Source organism: Pantherophis guttatus, chromosome 7, assembly GCF_059756535.1.
Source record: "Pantherophis guttatus breed Tessera chromosome 7, ASM5975653v1, whole genome shotgun sequence".
Lineage (NCBI taxonomy): Eukaryota > Metazoa > Chordata > Lepidosauria > Squamata > Colubridae > Pantherophis > Pantherophis guttatus.
Genome location: NC_142069.1, coordinates 748,301 through 767,383, shown reverse-complemented (window position 1 = coordinate 767,383; position 19,083 = coordinate 748,301). Strand labels below are relative to the sequence as shown.

The following is a 19,083-nucleotide window of genomic DNA, read 5'->3' as shown; positions in this document are numbered from 1 at the left end:
TCTGTCAGGAGGGGTGCTTAATGGGGACCTTCCTTTCCATGGAAACGTATTTCTTTCTTTGGTTGTTTGTTTACATGCCCCCATCTCCCTCGGCAGACTGACAGGAGTCTGGATGGGTTCCCACTTGGGGACCCATGGACGATGGGAGGCCTGCCTATCAGTCAGCGCCTGCCATCCACGCCTGCTGGCAGGTCAGGGGCTTTTCCAGGGGCGTCTGCAGGGGACGGTCACAAAAGGCCAGGCAGCGGCTGCAACAGATGGAGAGGCTCCATCGCACTATCACGGCTGCCCTTTTGGTTCCTTTTGAGCATCCCCCTCTTCAGTATTGAAAGGGGACTTTCTGCTTCTCCTGGGCTCTGCTCCCTCTTGACCGGCCGAGAGGGCTCTCCTGCTTAGGACGACTCACTCCCGGGACCAGGGGGGCCAGGACATCTGCCTGAGCAGGGGGTTGGACTAGAAGACCTCCAAGGTCCCTCCCAACAACTCTGTTATTCTGTCCTATTCGGCTGCTCGGTGCGGCTGACCACTGGCTTAAGCAAAGGCCCAAGGAGTCCGAGACGGCCCAGCTGAGAAGGAGACCCTGAACCTCCAGAGGGAGCCTGAGGTGCCTGCAGCTGGAGGCAGCGTGGATTGGGCCAGCCCAGCACCCTCTCTGGGACTTTCTCCTGCCCCTCATTAGCCCTGGGTTTCAGGTCATATGAGGACACGGAATCGGTCCTCGTGCAAAGTGCAGAGTTTGCAAAATGGGGGTGTTTGTGGAGTGTCGGTGCACAGGTGTGCTAAGGTTAAAGGTGCCAAAGCTAAATGCAGTAGGAAAGAGGGCAACTGGAAGAGGGGGGGCTGTTGGTCCCCCATCCTCTGCAAGGCCTCAGAAACTTTCCCGGTTGTTGCCTAACAGCTGGCGGGCGGCTTCAGCGGAATGGAATGCGCAGCTCAGTTCCAGCACATCTGGAGCTGCTGGTTGGAGGAGGGGGGGGGCTTTTGCACAGCTGCCTTCTCTGTTTGGCTGTTCCTGGTTCTGGATTAGGCCCAGCAATTCCTGCAATAACCCGTCGGATTCTTTGCTGGTCACCTGAGGTGGAGGTCTAATGTCGCTCACAGCGAGGACCTTGGTTTAGGGGACAAGCTGGCTGGGGAAGCCTGGGAGTCAAAATCCAGCCATCTTAAAGTCAAGATCACGTGAAGGGTTAATACCACTTTATAAGGAAAGGCCTGGAAAGGCCACACCTGGAATCCTGCATCCAGTTTTGGTCACCACAATGTAAAAAAGATGTTGAGGCTCTGGAAAGAGTGCAGAGAAGAGCAACCAAGAGGATTAGGAAGCTGGAGGCTCAAACATCCTAAGAACAGTTGCAGGAATTGGGGAAGTTTTGTTTAATGAAAAGAAGGACTAGGGGTGACTTGATAGTGGTCTTCCAATATTTGAGGGGCTGCTGCAAAGATTAGGGAGTCACCCTCTTCTCCAAAGTTCCTGAAGGCAGGACAAGGAGCAATGGCGGGGGGGGGGGGGGGGGGGGGGCTGGACAAGGAGAGAAACAATCTGGAAGTAAGGAGAAATTTCCTAACCATGAGAACAACTAACCAGTGGAACCTCCTGCCTCCAGAAGATGTGGGTGCTTAAGATGAGACTGGGCAACCATCTGTCTGAAATGAGGCTGGACAGAATGGCATAGGGTCCCCTGTTTGACCAGGGGGTTGGACTAGAAGACCTCCAAGGTCCCTTCCAACTCTGTTTTTCCTGTATTTTGGAAAGTTGCCAGGTTTGGAGGGATTTCTCGGAGGTTTTTGGGACTAAGAGGGGCCACTCCATTCGTGTCTTTGAGGTCATTTCAGCACCAGGCCGAGCCAGCCTCTTCCATCCTTTCCCTTCAACCATCGAATGGCAGAGATGCCCTTCAGGCTGCCAGCTAGCGTGTCTCTTGAGAAGAAGGCAACAAGAGTGGCCTTTTTTTGCCTGCCAGCTCACAGACGGGGCCTGGGCTGGGTTGGCAGAGGCAGCAGATGGTGCCGCCCATGTGGAAGATGCAGTGCCAGGAGGGCAGCCCTGGCAGAGATGCCTGCAGAGGGACGGTGGGCATTGCATGCTTGGCAGCTGGATCTCCATCCCAAGTTTGCTCGGGGTGAAGTGCCAGGGGCTGGTGATGCAGCTGGCACTTTGCTCAACGATGGTAGTCCTCGACTCCCAACCATTCAGAGTTACAACGGCACTGAGAAAAATGGGCTGCTAACAATGTTTCAGACTTATGGCCAGGGTCACGTGATCAAAATTCAGCCGCTTGGCAACTGACTCCTATTGATGACGGTCGCAGTGTCCCAGGGTCACGTGATCCCCTTTTGCGACCTTTAGATGAGCAAAGTCAAGGGGGAAGACAGATTCACTTAACGACCATGTTACTAACTTAATAATTGCAGTGATTCCTTTAACAATGGTGGCAAGACAGGTCATAAAATGGAGCATAGAAATTTGGGACTCAGTTGTGGCTGTAAGTCAAGGATTGCCTGTACCTGCCCCACATTGAAACTCCTGCTGAGCTCCAGCGGCCGTGGGGGCAGGGAAAGGGCTTCTGCCGCTTCCTAAAATCACCCAAGAGAAGAGGAAGAGGAAGAAGAGGGAGAAACCGGCGTGCTCCTCAACCGTGTCCTTGGTCCCCGGTTCAAAGCCTCACTTGGCCATGGGTTGGCTGGATGGCCCAGCACCCACATCCCCCCCCTTTGGCCCCCTGCTTTGTAAGGAGGAGGGTGTCGGTCTGTTTCAAACGGAACGGGCCAACCCGCTGCAGGACAATTTAACAATTCTATTTAATTATTTAAAATCAATAAAACATTATTTTAATTTTTGTCCTCCCCATTTCATTCCGTTCCTCCTTTTTCCTGCTTTCTAGTCCACCATTTCTTCAATATTAGTGTAGCTCTTGTCCCACGGTGAGTAGGCCCTTCTTGAGCTGGCAGTGGAGGATGGTCACAGACTGGGGCTCAGGGAAAGAGGAGCCAATGTGGGTCAAACGGAGCTGCCCTTCTCTGGGCTGAAGGGACAAGCAGACGAAGGCAGCAAAAGGCCGTCTCTTCCCAACCTTGGGCCACTTTACATTTTTGCAAATTTTGCAAATGGAATTGCTGCAAAAAAGGAAAAAGGGGAGCAGCCAGGAGGAGAGGCAGCAAGAGCCAAGGGGGGGGGGGGCTTCCCAGGGATTCTAAGGGCCGGAGGGAAAAGGGGAGCCATGGTCTTAAAGGGGCCAGTTGAGGTGAGATGCACCCCAATCGAAGCAATCAGCACCTCCAGCTCTCTCGTTGTCATACCTACCCAAGATGACTCTTGGCCAAGGAGTTGTCAGTCAATCAGAATAGACCTTGGAGGCCTTCTCGTCCAACCTCCTGCTCAAGCAGGAAGCCCTAGACAGATTCAGACAAAGGGCTGCCCAGTTTCTTCTTAAAACCCCCCAGCGATGGAGCTCCCACAACTCCCGGAGGCAACTTCTGTTCCACTGGTTAATTGTTCTCACTGTTAGGAAGTTTCTCCTCAATTCCTCTTTGGACGGTGAATTGTTGACCCTGAGGAATTTGGGGAGGCAGATCTGGGGGGGAGGGGAGGGGATTTTGCCTTCTGTCCATGCTGCAGTTCCAGAGGAGGGCAGCTGTTCTTGACCAATCAGTTGGAGGCCCAAAGCTGATGGGAGGCAGAAGAAGAGATGGCTCAGTAGGGCTGGGTTGTGGGTTGTGTGTGTAAGAACACTCCCGCGTGCAAGATCAAATGGATCTGAGGTCAGGTGTGATCAGGAGGATTGGCACAAGCAACCATCGGCTCTCTTCCTGGTTGCAGTCAGGGAATCGGCTCCTAGATTGGAGGAAGGGGTCTCTGGCCTGCAGCCTGGCTGCCAGGGAGAGCTGCTAACCGGCATCTTTTCTTCCTGGGTTTTGTGACCGCAGGCAAATCTGAAGAAATTTATGGACTATGTGCAGACCCTGAATGTGGAGAAGGTCAGCAGGTTGCTGGAGAAAGGACTGGACCCCAACTTTCATGACCCGGACACTGGAGGTGAGATGAGGATGGGCACCAAGTTGCCACAGCTGGCTGGGGAATTCTGGGAGTTGTTTTTATTTTATTAGTCATATTTCTATGCTGCCCATTCTCCGAGGACTCTGGGCGGCTTACACCAAAGACAGTATACTAAATAGCATATTGCCCCCAAGAATCTGGGTCCTCATTTTACCCACCTCAGAAGGATGGAAGGCTGAGTCAACCTTGAGCCGGGGAGATTTGATCCGCTGATCTGCTGAACTAGCAGTCAGCTGAAGTAGCTGCAGTACTGCACCCTAACCACTGCGCCACCTCGGCTCTTGAAGTTGAAGTCCACATATCTTCCAGTTGCCACGGTTGAGGAACTCTGCCTTAAGAGGAACTTTGGGCCAAGGAGAGATCCTCTGCCTCTCACCTGTTTTGAAATGGTGTCTTCTAGAGTCTGGCCTTGGGACATCTATAGCCCGATCCCTTGCTTGCTTTGTAGCACTTGGGATATTGCACACACTCTCCTCTCTGCAACGGGCCAGGCAAGTGTAAATGGGTGGGAGGAGTTTGGCCTAGCATGTTGTGTGAACCCAGCACAGGAGGGTGGCTTCTCACCCGCCACTGAGGAAGCAGGAAGCCTGGGAACGTTTGTCTGGAGGGAGGCAGCTCCCTCGACACACGTGAACATCTTTCTCTCCGTTTGCAGCCTTCTTCCTACCCTGACCTTGCAATCCAGCCGGCTTTCTTTCTTTCTTTCTTTCTTTCTTTCTTTCTTTCTTTCTTTCTTTCTTTCTTTCTTTTTCTCTCTCTCTTTCTTTCTCTCTCTCTCTCTCTCTTTCTTTCTCTCTCTTTCTTTCTTTCTTTCTCTCTGTCTTTCTCTCTCTCTCTCTTTCTTTCTCTCTCTCTCCCTCTCTTTCTTTCTTTCTTTCTTTCTTTCTTTCTTTCTTTCTTTCTTTCTTTCTTTCTTTCTTTCTTTCTGCCTGAAGCACCTACAGACGTGTAACATCCAACAATGAGCAACTGAAACAGGCGTGAAAGAGGTCATAAAAATGTAGCACACTTAAAAACGTGTAAAATCAACAGGATTAAAACTAAATGATGTTCACCCTGTATTGGGCCACATCAATGGCATTTTCTCTCACCAGCGGGAGGTCTTCCTCCATACGTGCTGAAGGATTTCGTGCGCACCGTAGCACGTGTGAGATGCTGTGTTCTTCTCCACACTCACACAGAGTGCCTTGTATATCCGATATCCAATGCCCGATCCCTGCTGCTGGCTATAAATTGAATCGCATTGAATGGAGTACTTTATATGGCCAAGTGTGATTAGACACACGAGGAATTTGTCTCCGCTCTCACTGTACATGCAAAATTAAAGAGTAATAAGAGTAATAATGATAATAATAAAGATACCCATAACAGAAGATAGTAGGAGAGATGAGAAGGATCATAGTAATACATGGGTAAATAGACATAAGACAGTGCTGTGGGGATTAGGTTAGCAGAGTGATGGCATGGAGGAAAAAACCTTGTCTTTCTGTCTGGTTGTTTTGGCAGGCAATGCCCTAGAGTGGCATCCAGAGGGGAGAAGTTGAAGCAGTTTATGTCCAGGGTCTGAGGGCCCTGTAGGAATTTTCTCAGCCCTCTTTGTGATGGAAGGCAGGCTGCTGGCAGTTGTTTTTTTCTGCAGCCCTAACTATCCGTTGAAGTTCGTCCCTCTCCTGGTTGGTTGCAGAGCCAAACCAGGCAGTTCTGGAGGTGCAGATGAGGGACTCAACAATTCCTCTGTCGAACTGGATCAGCAGCTCTTTGGGCCGTCTGAGCTTTCTGAGTTGGCGCAGGAAGAACATTCTTTCTTGTGCCTTTTTAAGGACGGTTGTAATGTTAAGTTTCAAGTTTTATTTCAAGTGCAAAGTCACATGTGAATGAGACAGTCTTCTGCATTTGTTTAACGCCTACCTGAGAGGTCCAGGGAGAGGACTGTGGGACTCGATTCCCAAGCCAGGCAGAGCCAGGATTTTATTTAATCAAGATTATTTAAGGAGGAAGATGCAGCTGGAGAGCTTCACCCCAAAACAGGCCAAGTTATGACCATCGATGAAGTCACCCAGGCAAGGGAAAGGGCTGCTCCAGTGGGACCTGAGGGGAGTGGGGGGATAGTGACGGGTGGGACTGAAGGAGACCCTCCAAAGACTCCCTGCTGAGAGCCCTCTCGCTTCTCCCTGCCCAGAATGCCCCCTGACCATGAGTGCCCAGCTGGAGTTCTGTGCCGAGACGATCAAAGCCTTGAAGAATGGCGGCGCCCACTTGGACTTCCGAACCCGCGAAGGGATGACGGCTCTGCACAAGGCCGTCCGATGTCGGAACCACACTGCCCTGCGGGTGAGTCTCCAATTCCCCCCGGAGTTGTGGGGCACCGCTCAGCCTGGACAGCTGATCCTGGTCCTTCAGGGTCCCTGCCAGGCCCTCCTTGGAGGGGGCTGGGAGGGCAGGAGCTGCAGCACTGCAGGAGGACAGCCAGGCAGCAGCACCACGGTGGCCAAACAGCCAAAGGAGCCTCTTTGCTCTCCAAGGAAGAAGCTGAGAGAGGGAAGGTTTGTAGTTCTCCGGCTGAGCTGTGGGCTCCTCGGTGCTCTCTGAGCCCCATGGTTTCCTTGCAGACGCTTCATGACCCAACTAGGGAACATCGCCAGGGCCAGAAGGAAAGGGGGTTGGTCCTCTGTTTATCTATTAGTGTCAGTGTGGGTGGGAGTGTTAAAGAGACCCTCGGAAAGATAAAGGACCAAAGTACCTCCTTGCCAGCAATCAACAGCCAGAGAAACAGAGGTTGACACCAGGATTAGTATCAGACTAACAACCAAGCATTAAACTATACCCCAATCAAGGAACTGCCGACTCAGACAAAGAAACAGGAAGCAACAGCCCAAGCAGAGTGACAGGGCCAACCACTTGAGAGACAAGACACCCACACACACCCACACACACCGTCCCTTCTGGCTCTCCCTAGCTGGGCCATGAAACATCTGCAAGTCAACTGCCAAGCTCAGAGAGCCCCAGGGGCCCCAAGGAGGAAGCTGTTGAGTGGGGTACGCTACGTACATCCGACTACCTTCGCATTCAGCCCTGGGGGCATCTTTGCCGACCCCCACATGGGGTCCAAAGGCACCGGCCACAGTTCCTGGAAGCTTCTGCCTCGGAATCCAAATTGTGGGCCTGCCCAGGTGCCACCAGGGCCCCTCGGGCGTTTGGTACCCAGCCCCAGGATGGGAAAGCAAGCGAATGGCTGCCTGCCTGCACCTGGTGGGAGAATCGAATCTATCATCCTTAAATAGGCCAGGATGATGGATGCCTCCGAGGGCTGGCTGGAGAGGGCGGGATGCGATAAGAGGGGCCGGTGATGGATGGAAAGCAGGCAGGGATAAGAAATGGCAGCTGAGTGAATGGAGCTGTGAGTCTCCCCTGCTTGTATGATGCACTTCTGGACAACCCTATAAGAAGTTCCTGATCGGCAGAGGCTTTTCAAAGAATTAGACAAAATGCTTTGAAAAGTTAAAAAAAAAAAAAAAGTTGGCCACGCCCACCCAGTCACATTACCCCCCCTCCCCACCTAGCCACGCCCACAGAACTGGTAGTAACAGATTTTACATTTCACCCCTCTTGGATGAGAAGCAAAATGTTTTCAAAGGAAACCCCCCCCCCAAGGAAGTCCAGTTGCCTTTTGGGAAAAAAGCCCCCCTGGGACAGACCACCAGAGTGCAGCTGTGAGCAGGCTGGGCGTTGAAGTCCACAGGTCTTGAAGTGGCCGAGGTTGGACAGCCCCGTTTCAAATAGCATTTTCTGCATCTTTTCGACACCTCCCACTTGGTTGCAAACTGTGTGTGTGCGCAAAGGACGAGCCTGGGTGCAAAGAGTTTTGATCCGAGATGGGTGGCAAATACATTTCAATAGATGAATTTCTCTAATTAATAAATAAATATTAAATACAAACACATACATACATTTATTTAACAGTTATGATGAATTATTTAATAATAATAAATTATTAATGTTTATGTAATAATAATAATAATAATAATAATAATAATAATAATAATAATAATAATAATCCATCAAACATCCAGATATCCCAGGTCCTTGGTAAGGGCTCGATAGGTAGACAAAAATGGCAAACCCAGTCTGAACATTTGGCTGGATGTGCAATGATTAAGAATAACAATAACAAAACAACAACAACACCTGGCCATCGAAACTACGCCATTATGGATGAAACATGTCACAGTGATACCCATGGTCATCGGAGCACTTGGCACCATGTCCAAGAATTTTACAAAATACATCAATAAATTTTAGCTTCCTGTAATAACATCAGCGGAACTGCAAAAAACTTTGCTACTTTCGAACATCGTACATCTTAAGAAGGTAGTTGGTTGATACCCAGGACGCTGGCAGCAACCCGTATCAACCATTAGCACCAGTCAATAATAATTATGATGCATTTTTGAATGTTCAGTTGACTGAGTTTCATGTTTAATGAATAATAATAATAATAATAATAATAATAATAATAACAACAACAACAACAACTTATTAATAATTACATCGTTCAATCAAAATAAATAAATATGTGTTTGTTGGGCATAGAGGGAGAAACCTCTTTGGGAAGGCTGGCTCTGGTCCGCCCTGGGCACCCACTGCCTTTGTGGACTTGTGCCACCCATCCCGATGGGCCAGGGATGCCAGGCACCTCCTGATGCCCCCCCCCCCCGTGCCTTCCTTTGCACAGACGCTGCTAGACCTGGGTGCCTCTACGGACTACAAGGACAGCCGGGGGCTGACCCCCCTGTACCACAGTGTCATGGTGGGGGGGGACCCCTACTGCTGCGAGCTCCTCCTGCACGACTACGCCAAGGTGGGCTGCATGGATGAGAACGGCTGGCAAGAGATCCACCAGGTGAGCCATGCCAGTGGGGGGCGCAGGAGCTCAGCCGGGAGGGGGGGAGGGGCGGGAAGAGCAGGCCCAGGTGGAAATGCCCCCAGCCCTTTTGCTGTGGGGCAGAGGTGCCTCTCTGAGTGAGGAGAACCCCAGGGCTGAATCCCCACCCTGGCAGGGAAGGGGGGCAACGGGGAAATCCTTTCACCTGTCCTGTGGGCAGAGATCCTGCAGCAAACAATCTGGGCATTCAGTCCCCCCACTTCTCCTGCCCCCGAATTCTACAGCTAGTCCTCGACTTACAACCGTTTGTTTAGTGACCATTCACAGTTACAAGGGCACTGAAAGCAGCGACTTATGACCGTTTTTCACCCTTACGGCCATTGCTACATCCCCGTGGTCACGGGATCAAAATTCAGAGGCTTGGCAATTGACTCGTCCTTATGACGGTCGCAGTGTCCTGGGGTCGCATGATCCCCCTTTGCGACCTTCGGAGCAGCAAAGTCACTGGGGAGGCCAGATTCACTTAACAACCAAGTTACTAACTTATCATCTGTGGTGATTCACTTAACAATGGTGGCAAGAAAGGTCGTAAAATGGGGCAAAACTCACTTAACAACCATCTTGCTTAGTAGCAGAAATGTTGGGCTCCGTTGTGGTCGTAAATCAAGGACCACCTGTATTCTGGAGTTATTTGCTAGAGCTTGTCCAAAGCTGCCTTATCAGTGAGATGGGCAGCATATAAATTTAATAAATAAATAAAATGAGAAATATTGCAGGCCCCAAAGAGAAATAGTTCAGCATTGGGGGGGGAGGGGGTTAGAGCTTTGGGACGGCAGCCTGGCTGGCACCAGAAGGCCACGGGGGACGGTGGGCACCAGGGGATTGGAAATCCAGACTGGGAGCTGTAGCGCAAGGGGGGGTGGCGGGCCTTGAAGTGGGCTCTGAATGCGAGTCCTGCCTTCCTGTCTCCTGGGCAGGCCTGCCGCTACGGACACGTTCAGCATCTGGAGCACCTCCTCTTCTATGGGGCAGACATGACTGCCCAAAACGCCTCGGGAAACACTGCCCTGCACGTCTGCGCACTCTACAACCAGGTGAGCCCTCCCCCCACCCCCACCCACCCACACAAGCACACAGCAGCTGCTCGGCCTTGGCTTTGCCCCACAGCGGCACTCGAGCATCACCAGGTGTCAAAGGAGCTGAGCAGGGGAGGCCCTTGGGGGGGTGGGCTCAGCCTTCTGGGCTTGCTGGTCCTTCTGAAGATTCTCACCTGGCCCTGGATGAGGAGTTCCTCCCCCCACCCCAAAAGGGCATCGCTAATCCGGGTCTGGCAGGAATTCTGGCATCCCACCGATGGTCCATTCTCCATCCTTTTTTCTTTCCTTCCCTTCTTTTTCTTCCCGAAAGTTAATATCAGGGTCCATTTACTTTTCAATAATGCTCCAAGGAAGGTGGACTTTGTGAAGGGAGGGGGGTCCAATGGGGAGGGGGCAATTCCAGGGTCCTCTTGCAAGGGGCAACTGGACGTAGCTCAGGGCTGGCCTGGCTTGGCTCTCTTGTCCGAATCCAGGAATTTGGGCCACAAGGCCCACACCCTCCTCTGGGCTGAGGATGGAAGTGGAGGGCAAGAGACCCGCAGGGACCCCACCCCCGTCCTCCTGGGGTCACAGACTACAGGGCTGAAGCTGCCCTGCAGCCCAAAACCTCCCTCCTTTTCCTGACAGTCCATGGGCAGCCCCGTTGGCCCCTCCACACCACCATTGGCTGAACTAGGCCAGAGATGCCGGCCTCCCTGCCCAGCCCGAAGGAGGTCTGACGTTGCCCCTCTTTTCTCTGCCAGGAGAGCTGCGCCCGGGTTCTCCTCTTCCGGGGAGCCAGCAAGGAGATCCGGAACTATAACAGCCAGACGGCGTTTCAGGTAGGAGTTGGGCAGGCAGGCTCTGGCAGAGGGACCCTCTGCTTCCTCCCCTGACAGGAGAGGCTTCATGGGGGGGGGGGGAGATACCCAGGCCAGGCAACCAAGGGAAGGGAGAGGCAGGGGCTGCTCGCTCACTCACACCCAGCCCTTTGGGAGGGCAGCGCCCCCTGGAAGGCCTGTGTCCTCCTGTCTTCCCCCTCCGCCCCACCCCCGGGGGCCTTAAATCCCTTACATGGGAGCCAGCCGTGTGTTGCAGTGGCCAAAAAAGCCAACCCAATCCGAGGCGGCATCAACAGAGGGACGGAATCAAGACCACGCGAAGGGTTAATACTACCCTGTATAAGGCCTTGGTAAGGCCACACTTGGAATTCTGCATCCAGTTTTGGTCACCATATTATAAAAAGATATTGAGATTCTAGTAAGGGAGCAGAGAAGAGCAGCGAAGAAAACTAGAGGACTGGAGGCTAAAATATATGAAGTACGGTTGCAGGAACTGGGTATGGCCAGTCTAGAGAGAAGAAGGACTGGGGCCCTGGGGGGACATGATAGCAGTATTCCCTGACTCTAAACCCCCAGAAGAAGGGGTCAACCGGCTCTCCAAGACAACCATGGACGGAGAGTAACCAAGGAGAGACGCAACCAGGAATTTAGGAGAAACTTCCTAACAGTGAGGACAATTAATCAGTGGAACAGCTTCCCTTCGATCCATCACTGGAGGCTTTTGAGAAGAGACTGGACAGCCACTTTTCCATAGGGTCTCCTGCCTGAGTGGGAGGGTGGTTTTTTTAATTTTAATTTGATTTATATGCCGCCCTTCTCTGGAGACTCAGGGCGGCTTACAATGCGTTAAGCAATAGCCTTTATACTTTTGTATATTTATTCAAAGTCAGCTTATTGCCCCCACAAACTGGGTCCTCAATTTACCTACCTTAGAAAGGATGGAAGGCTGAGTCAACCTTGAGCCTGGTGAGATTCGAACTTGCAGTAATTGCAGGCAGCTGGTGTTAATAAGAGTGCTTTAGTCTGCTGCGCTACCAGGGCTCTTATTGGACTAGAAGACCTCCAAGGTCCCTTCCAACTCTGTTATTCTGTCCTTGAAGTGGAACTCGGCTGCTGTATCAAAGCACAGAGCAAGACTTGCCCCAGAATAGGGACCAGGGCCGTTTGGGATTGGGGTTCTCTGCTCCTGACCGAACCCAAGCAGAATGGGGCACTTCCAGTGGCCCCTGAGTTCTGTTGGGGTCTTCATCATGTCCCCTTGAAGCCCTGCGACTGGCATGAATCCCCCCCCCCCCCGCATTCATCCGTCTTGGCCAACATGAGACGGCCACCTTGTGATTTTTCCATTCGGAGAGCTGCATTTCACGCCCGTCTGTATCCATTACATACTTCAAGTCAAAAAGAGGCATCTTGCATCAGTTCCAGTTCCAGGCCTTGTGTGTGTGTGATCAGACCCCTGCCAGAGCCCCCTTTCCTCTGCCCAAAAGTCCTCAGAGAAAAGGTGGAGCCACTGGAGCGTATCCCATCTGGGGCCCACACCAGGAAGAGCACCCCAAGCAGCCCTGAATCCCTCCCCGTGGTTCAGAGCTGGAGAAGGGGAGCCATGTGGGGCCAGCTCAGCCTCCCCACTGCCCCTGCTCACCACCTGCTTTGATCAAACAGTCTTTCAGGCGCAAACACCCAGACCCACACATTGGTTGGTAAGAGTTCAATTAGTTACTTTATTGCTCTGGGCCTGTTTTACAGGAATCTTCCCAGACTAACAGTTTGCACCCAGGCCCAATTACGTAAGGTTCAACAGCATTCAAAGGGGGTCAGACTTCACCCTTATGTGCCCACGTAGGGATGGCAGCCTAATTCCCCATTTGACTCCTCCGCCAGGCTCTCTGTCCAACACCGGCTGCCTTGGCTGTGCAGTGGTTGATAGCTCTAGGAGAGGGGCATGGGGGCACAGAGGGCATCACAACTGCCCCAACTGAATTGCACAGCTTTCACTTGCTGTTGGGGTGGGCGACTGACACCCGATTCTGCCTCTTCTGGGCCCCCATCTGAAGTGGACCTTGGAGATATCAGATTCTCCCCAGCCTGAGGGGGGGCATCGGGGCTGCTCCTCTCCCTCTGAATAAAAGTACGCGGAGTCCTGATATCCGTGGCAAGGGTACTGAATGAGGCACGTAAGGGAGCCTGGCCCTTTTCTCCTGACCCCACAGGGCGTCTCCCCCTTTCAGAGGCATCTCTCCCAAGGTTTCTGGGGGTGTCCCCAGGGACTCAGAACACCATTTGTCATGCCCGGCTCTTCCTGGGGTCCAGTCCTGCCACAAACAAACTTCTCTGGGCTTGGCAGCTTGGACCGAGCGCGTCCATTCCTGTGTCCCTGTAAGAAGTCAAAGGGCCTACTTTGCAGGGCTGTTGTGAGGCAGAGTGGCACTCAAAGAACTCTTTGTGGTCAGCAGCCATCCGGCTCACTCTGGCCTCTTTGCTTGCAGGTGGCCATCATTGCGGGCAACTTTGAACTGGCGGAAATCATCAAAACCCACAAAGAGTCCGACGTTGGTAAGTGTGTGACCTTTGGCCTTTTGTAGGGCTGAGAAGCTCGGGGGGGGGTCAGCCTCTTGCCCTCAACAATCTGGGTCCTCATTTGAGCAACCTGGGAAGGACAGAAGGACGAGCCCAGCTTGAGCCGGTCAGGATCGAACTCCTGACTGCGGGCAGAGTCCACCTGCCATCCACTGGGCCAGCAGGGCACCAAGGCTCCCAGCAGCTGGGTCAGTGACTTGGCTTCTGCCAGAGCCTGGGCTGGCTGGCCCTGGTCTCCCTCCTGCCACTCGTGGGTGCCCACACCTGGCAAGCTGGGTGGGAAGAGACGCCTGGAGGGCACGGCAGCCCTTTCGGGCTAAGCACCATCCGTCCATGGCACGGCTGCCAGTTCTCTCCCAGCCCTTCTGGAGCCCCGGACACAGAGTCAGGAGCTGAACTTATGGGCTGCTGGTGGCATCGGGAACAAATGGGGAAGTCCTGCCAGAGAGGAAGGGCTGCCAGATTTGGGGGCGCAACCACCCAGCTGATCCTGAGATCGCAGCCAGGAGGCGGTGTTTTGAGAGGAACCAATTATATTGATGTCCCCACACGGTGTATGTAATTGTATGATTCGTTACAGTTTAATTAACTACATCGCCCAGAAATGACAGCGAGGTTTTCTTCTTTAATTGGTTTCTCTGGCTTTGGGGCTCCCTTTGAAAAAGGATTTTATTCGAAACACGTCGGGATCCACAGAGGCTCTGGAAACAGCAGGGATGCCCCCACCCCCACCCCCCACCCGACATGTGCTTCCGAAAGGACAGGATAATAGGGTAGGAAGGGACCTTGAAGGTCTTCTAGTCCAACCCCCTGCTCAAGCAGGAGACCCTACCCTGTTTCAGACAAGTGTCCAATCTCTTTTGAAAAGGAGATTTTTAAGGGCACGGGAGCAAGTCCCCAAATTAAGACAGGAGGGCTTGAGCCCCAAAGAAACAAGGGCAAAGCCTGGCCCCCAGCCCTCGGGAGGTGCCTGGGGCCCCAGATACGCAGGGTCTCTGCTGAGGGGAGGGGGCTCCAAGGAAAGGGGAAGGAAGAGGCTCCCAGGGCCAGGAAGAGGGTAGCCGGGGAGACCAAGGCAAAGTCGAGAACCGGAGGCAGGTAGGAAGGTACCGCAGAGATCATCTCGTCCAATCTCTTGCTGAGTGCAGAAGCCCACCCTCCAGTCCAGTGCCAGATGGGTTTTCACAGCCTGGATCTGGGGGTCCTGCCCCAAGGAAGGGCCCCAACCCTCTTAGCTTTCCGTGAAGCCTGGGAGGCCACATGCCCCAAGCTCCCCCTCCCCCTCCCGGCTACATTCCCCAAGGGCCAGATGGCTCCCTCGCCAGGGACTTGAACGAGGCGTCTGAACGGTTTTTATTCTTCTAAAATGTCTTTAAAGATTTTAATTGCAACACAGGGAGTCCTTGACTTACAACAGTCCATTTAGTGACCATTCAAAGTTATAACGGCACTGAAAAAAGGGACTTGGGACCGTTTTTCACTCTTATGACCGCTGCAGCATCCCCATGGTCACCTGATCAAAATTCAGACGCCTGGCAACTGACTCGTATTTATGACGGTCACAGTGTCCCCGAAGGTCACGTGATCCCCTTTTGCGACCTTCTGACAAGCAACGTCAATGGGGGGAACCAGATTCGCTTAACAGCTGCAGCGATTCACTTAACAACAGTGGCAAGAAACATTGTAAAATGGGGCAAAACTCACCACAAACGTTTCACTTGGCAACAGAAATTTGAGGCTCAATTGTGACTGGAAGTCAGGGACCCTCTGTGTATGGTTCTGAATTGTGAGCCACCCAAATTCGTTTGCTGAGATGAGCGGCTATCGAACCCAAATAAATTAAAAAAGAAATAAAGGAAGGAATTCCTTTCCTGGGCCTTCAGTGTTCTTGGGGCTGGGTGGGGCCGTTCAGGCCTTGCTCCCTGTGGGAAATTCTCCCCATGGGCTTCCAGAGCCAACGGGGGTGGGGGTGGTGGGGGGGCAGCAGGGCTCTTCTCGTGGGAGCCTCTCTTGGTGGTGAGAACCTGCCGGAGAAGCCACTGAAGGAAGGAAGAAAATCTTGCTGTCATTTCTGGGCGAGATGGCTAATTAAAGCGTAACCAATCACACCAACAGCCATGAAAGGACGTCAATATAATTGGTTGCTATCAAGATTAACAGGACATCTGAAACCAATGACAGTCATTAAAGGAAGCATTAAAGGAACACAGGGCTGCGAAGTGGTTCCAAAGAGGAGGAAGGGGAAAGAGTTAGAATTTGAAATAGGAAGAATGTTACCTCCAGATTAGGTCAGAGGGACGGATTATTCTAGATCCGTTTCAATCTGGATTCAGCTCAAGATGTGCTCCAAAGACCTGACTTTGCCTTGCCTTGCCTTCCTTCCCTTCCCTTCCCCTCCCCTCCCCCCTTTCCTCTCCCCTCCTTTCTCTTCCTTTCCTCCCTCCCTTCTTTCCTTCCTTTCATTTGATACGCCTGCCCATGACTCTGGGCAGCTACTAAAACCACAAATAAAATTAACCACAACCTTAATGCAATGAAGCCAAGTTTCTTCAGAGGCATCCTTCAATTCTACAACTATATAACCAGGATCAACTAACATCCCAGCCCAAGGCCGGAGGGAATACCATGATATTAAAAGCTTTTTGGAAGTCTACTGCCAAAATTAATGGCTGGTAGACCTGAGATGGGTAAATTCAGCCCTCGGGGTCTCATTTGACATCTCAATTGCCTTTGATACCATCCATCGTAGACTCTGGGGGCGGAAGGGGGAGGGGGCCCTAATTTGGCAGTAATTCTTCTTCTCCTACCTCCTACTGGGACTAGATGGAGGACCACCTGTAGGAGGTGACCAGGCTGAGCACAAGGGAGGGGTCAAACATGCCATAAGTCACAAGTCACTTCACACTCAGGAGAGATCTAAGTCCAGCCCACCTTGAATTGCCTCTCTTATCTCCCACTCATTCCCCTTAACTGTCAGTTGGCCAGATTCTTATAGGAAACTTAAGATTGCAAGAAATCTTTATACTCCTTTGAACATCCCAAATCTCCTGATTTCCTGGGAGCTTGAACCACCTACTCCCAGGACGGTGGGCTGATAAGAGTGCCCTATTCTTCCCCCCTGCCCCCCCCCACACCTTTTAGCATCTCCACACAGCCCCGAGAAAGGACGCCCATCAACACAGGGTCAAGCATCCTCCGTAGGTGGGGTATTCCAGACCCATCTCTGGACCCTGAGCCAAAGGAGAGATGCAGCTGGGGGGCGAGAAGGAATCACGCCATGCCAGCTCAGTCTTAGCAAGGTGGGGCAGCTGGCTTCGGATATGTTCCATCTGGGCTTCTGGATGGGGCTGAGCTCCCTTGGAGCCCACTGGCTCCTCCTGGACTCACAGATCCTCCTGCTTGAGGAGAAGGTGGCCGCCCTGGCCAGGAAGGCCTCTGCCCACCTCTCTGATGTGGCAATAGTGCCCACTTCTGGATCAGGAAGTCCTGCCTGGTCCCTTGATGCCTCTCCATAGAATCACAGGAAGTCCTTGACTTACAAGAGTTCATTTAGTGTCCCAAAAGTGCTTTTTCCAAAAGGCAACTGGGCTTCCTTGGTTTTTTTTCCCTTGAAAAGTTTCGCTTCTCCTCCAAGAAGCTTCTTCAGTTCTGAATTGAACTGAAGAAAAGGAACTGAAGAAGCTTTCTGGATGAGAAGTGAAACATTTTCGGGGGGGAGGAAACCCAAGGAAGTCCAGCTGCTTTTCGGAAAAAGCACCTTTGGGACAACCATGACCTGGATGATGCAGAGTCTCTCCTTTGAGATTCCACCTCACCTGTGTCAGATCAGACACACCCCTACACCCCTGTAAGGAAGGGAGCCCGTTCCCTCTTTGCAGGAGACAAAGGCTTCTATTGAGAAGGAGAGCTGTTGTTCAGTGGGTGGGATGAGCCATTTGCTCTGCCTCCTGTTATTATAATTTATGGCTTTAATCTCTCTCATTTCCCGATTAGCGGCTGCATGGCTGACATTCATTTACAAGGCGCCTATAAGCAAACAAATAATCAATGCTTTTTAATGCCAGGAGAAATACCGTCCTTTGAAATGTAAATAGCATTTATGTGAGTTGGAAGGGATTTGGAGGGGGGGAGAGGCAGGTGAGATCAGGTGTTGGGCTTCACCTGTTACAATAATAAGCCATTTTCTCCTCTTGGGTTTCCATGGTGGGGGGGGGGCCCTTCGTCCAGGGTCTTCAGAGGGGGAGGGGGAGGGGGGCACGGCAACAACAAAAGCAGCACAAGCCCCGCCCCTTTTGGCTGCAGGTTATGTCACAGGTGCAAAGCCTCCTCTTTTTTGGGGGGGGGGAAGCCTTACTTCGTGCAGTGCAGGTAGTCCTCGACTTACAACATTTCACTTAGTGACCTCCAAAGTTACAATGGCACTGAAAGAGGGGACTTATGACTGTTTTTTACACTTACGACCACACGGTCAAAATTTGGATGGCTTGGCAGCTGACTCAGATTTATGACGGTTGCAGTTTGCCGGGGTCACATGATCCCCTTTTGCGACCTTCTGACAATCAAAGTCCACAGGGAAGTCAGATTCACTTAACAACTATGTCACTAAACAATTACAGTGATTCACTTAATGACAGTGGCAAGAAAGGTCATAAAATGGGGCAAAACTCACCTAAGAAATGCCTCGCTTAGCAACAGAAATTTTGGGCTGGATTGTGGTCGTAAGTCGAGGACTACCAGTAAAGTGAGGGCCTGTCAGATGTTGCTGAACTACAGCTCCCAGCAGCCTCTGCCAGTATGGCACAGGATGCTGGGAGCAGAGGTGACAGATTCGGCAGGGATTCTTTCTGTCCTGAGCAACGGGAGGGAAGTAAGATTTCTATCCCAACAGATGGAATTGCATGCAGAAGCTGCAAAAATTAAAACTAGGGTAATGGCAGCTGTCACTTTTAAATGCTGATGTTTTCTGGATGTTCACACCACTGTTGTACTTCGTCACATACTTCTAGGGCAAGAGAGAAGAATGTTTGTAGCTGGGGTTGAAAGGAGGGGTGCTCCCTGAGCTGGGTTGTTTTCTTGCCAACGTTTCATGGCCCAAACTAGGTAAAGCCATCAGTGCTAGTGAGGAGCAGGGTTAATATATAATATAAACAGAGACCAAACCCCAGCTCAGGGAGCACCCAGGACCCCTCCCTTCCAGGCTATCCTTCTCAGTTTCTTTAGGTCTGGAGTAGCTGGTCTATATAGCCATATCCCTGGTCTGATGTGGAACTCCTTGCCACCGGAAGCCACTCTCTGTAGCTCCTTTCTCAGTTTTAAGGGCACATTTATCCCTGAGAGAAAGGAGGGATCAGGGAGTCCAGATAGGTGACAGGCCAGGAGTTTCAGGGGCTGCTTTGAAAATCTTGGCCCCCAATTTGGGCCCAATCCAATCCATGGCATCTCCAAAGCCCCACCAAGCAGGATTCTCTCTTTAAGGCATTGGGACCCCCCCTCGCCTTTAGAGAGACAAACCTTTCTGCCCCTTTGAGTCCCACCGTTTGAAGTCAGCACACAGGAGGGCAAGAATACAGAATCAGCCTTGGAAGGGAGCTTGGAGGTCTTCTAGTCCAACCCCCTGCTCAAGATGGAGACCCCGTACCATTCCCCATCAAT

The 19,083-nt window shown here is 52.0% G+C and overlaps 1 protein-coding gene across 11 annotated transcripts in view; it reads left to right on the top strand.

The window, feature by feature from the left end:
• SHANK3 (SH3 and multiple ankyrin repeat domains 3) overlaps positions 1-19,083 on the top strand; it is a 206,454-nt gene that overhangs the window by 54,267 nt on the left and 133,104 nt on the right. For all 11 annotated transcript variants that reach the window (XM_087873529.1, XM_087873528.1, XM_087873527.1 and 8 more), the window contains exons 4-9: positions 3,925-4,033; positions 6,234-6,385; positions 8,787-8,954; positions 9,914-10,030; positions 10,777-10,854; positions 13,341-13,407. In XM_087873529.1, the coding sequence (XP_087729655.1) occupies positions 3,925-4,033; positions 6,234-6,385; positions 8,787-8,954; positions 9,914-10,030; positions 10,777-10,854; positions 13,341-13,407 (691 nt within the window). The remainder of the gene's footprint in view (positions 1-3,924; positions 4,034-6,233; positions 6,386-8,786; positions 8,955-9,913; positions 10,031-10,776; positions 10,855-13,340; positions 13,408-19,083) is intronic.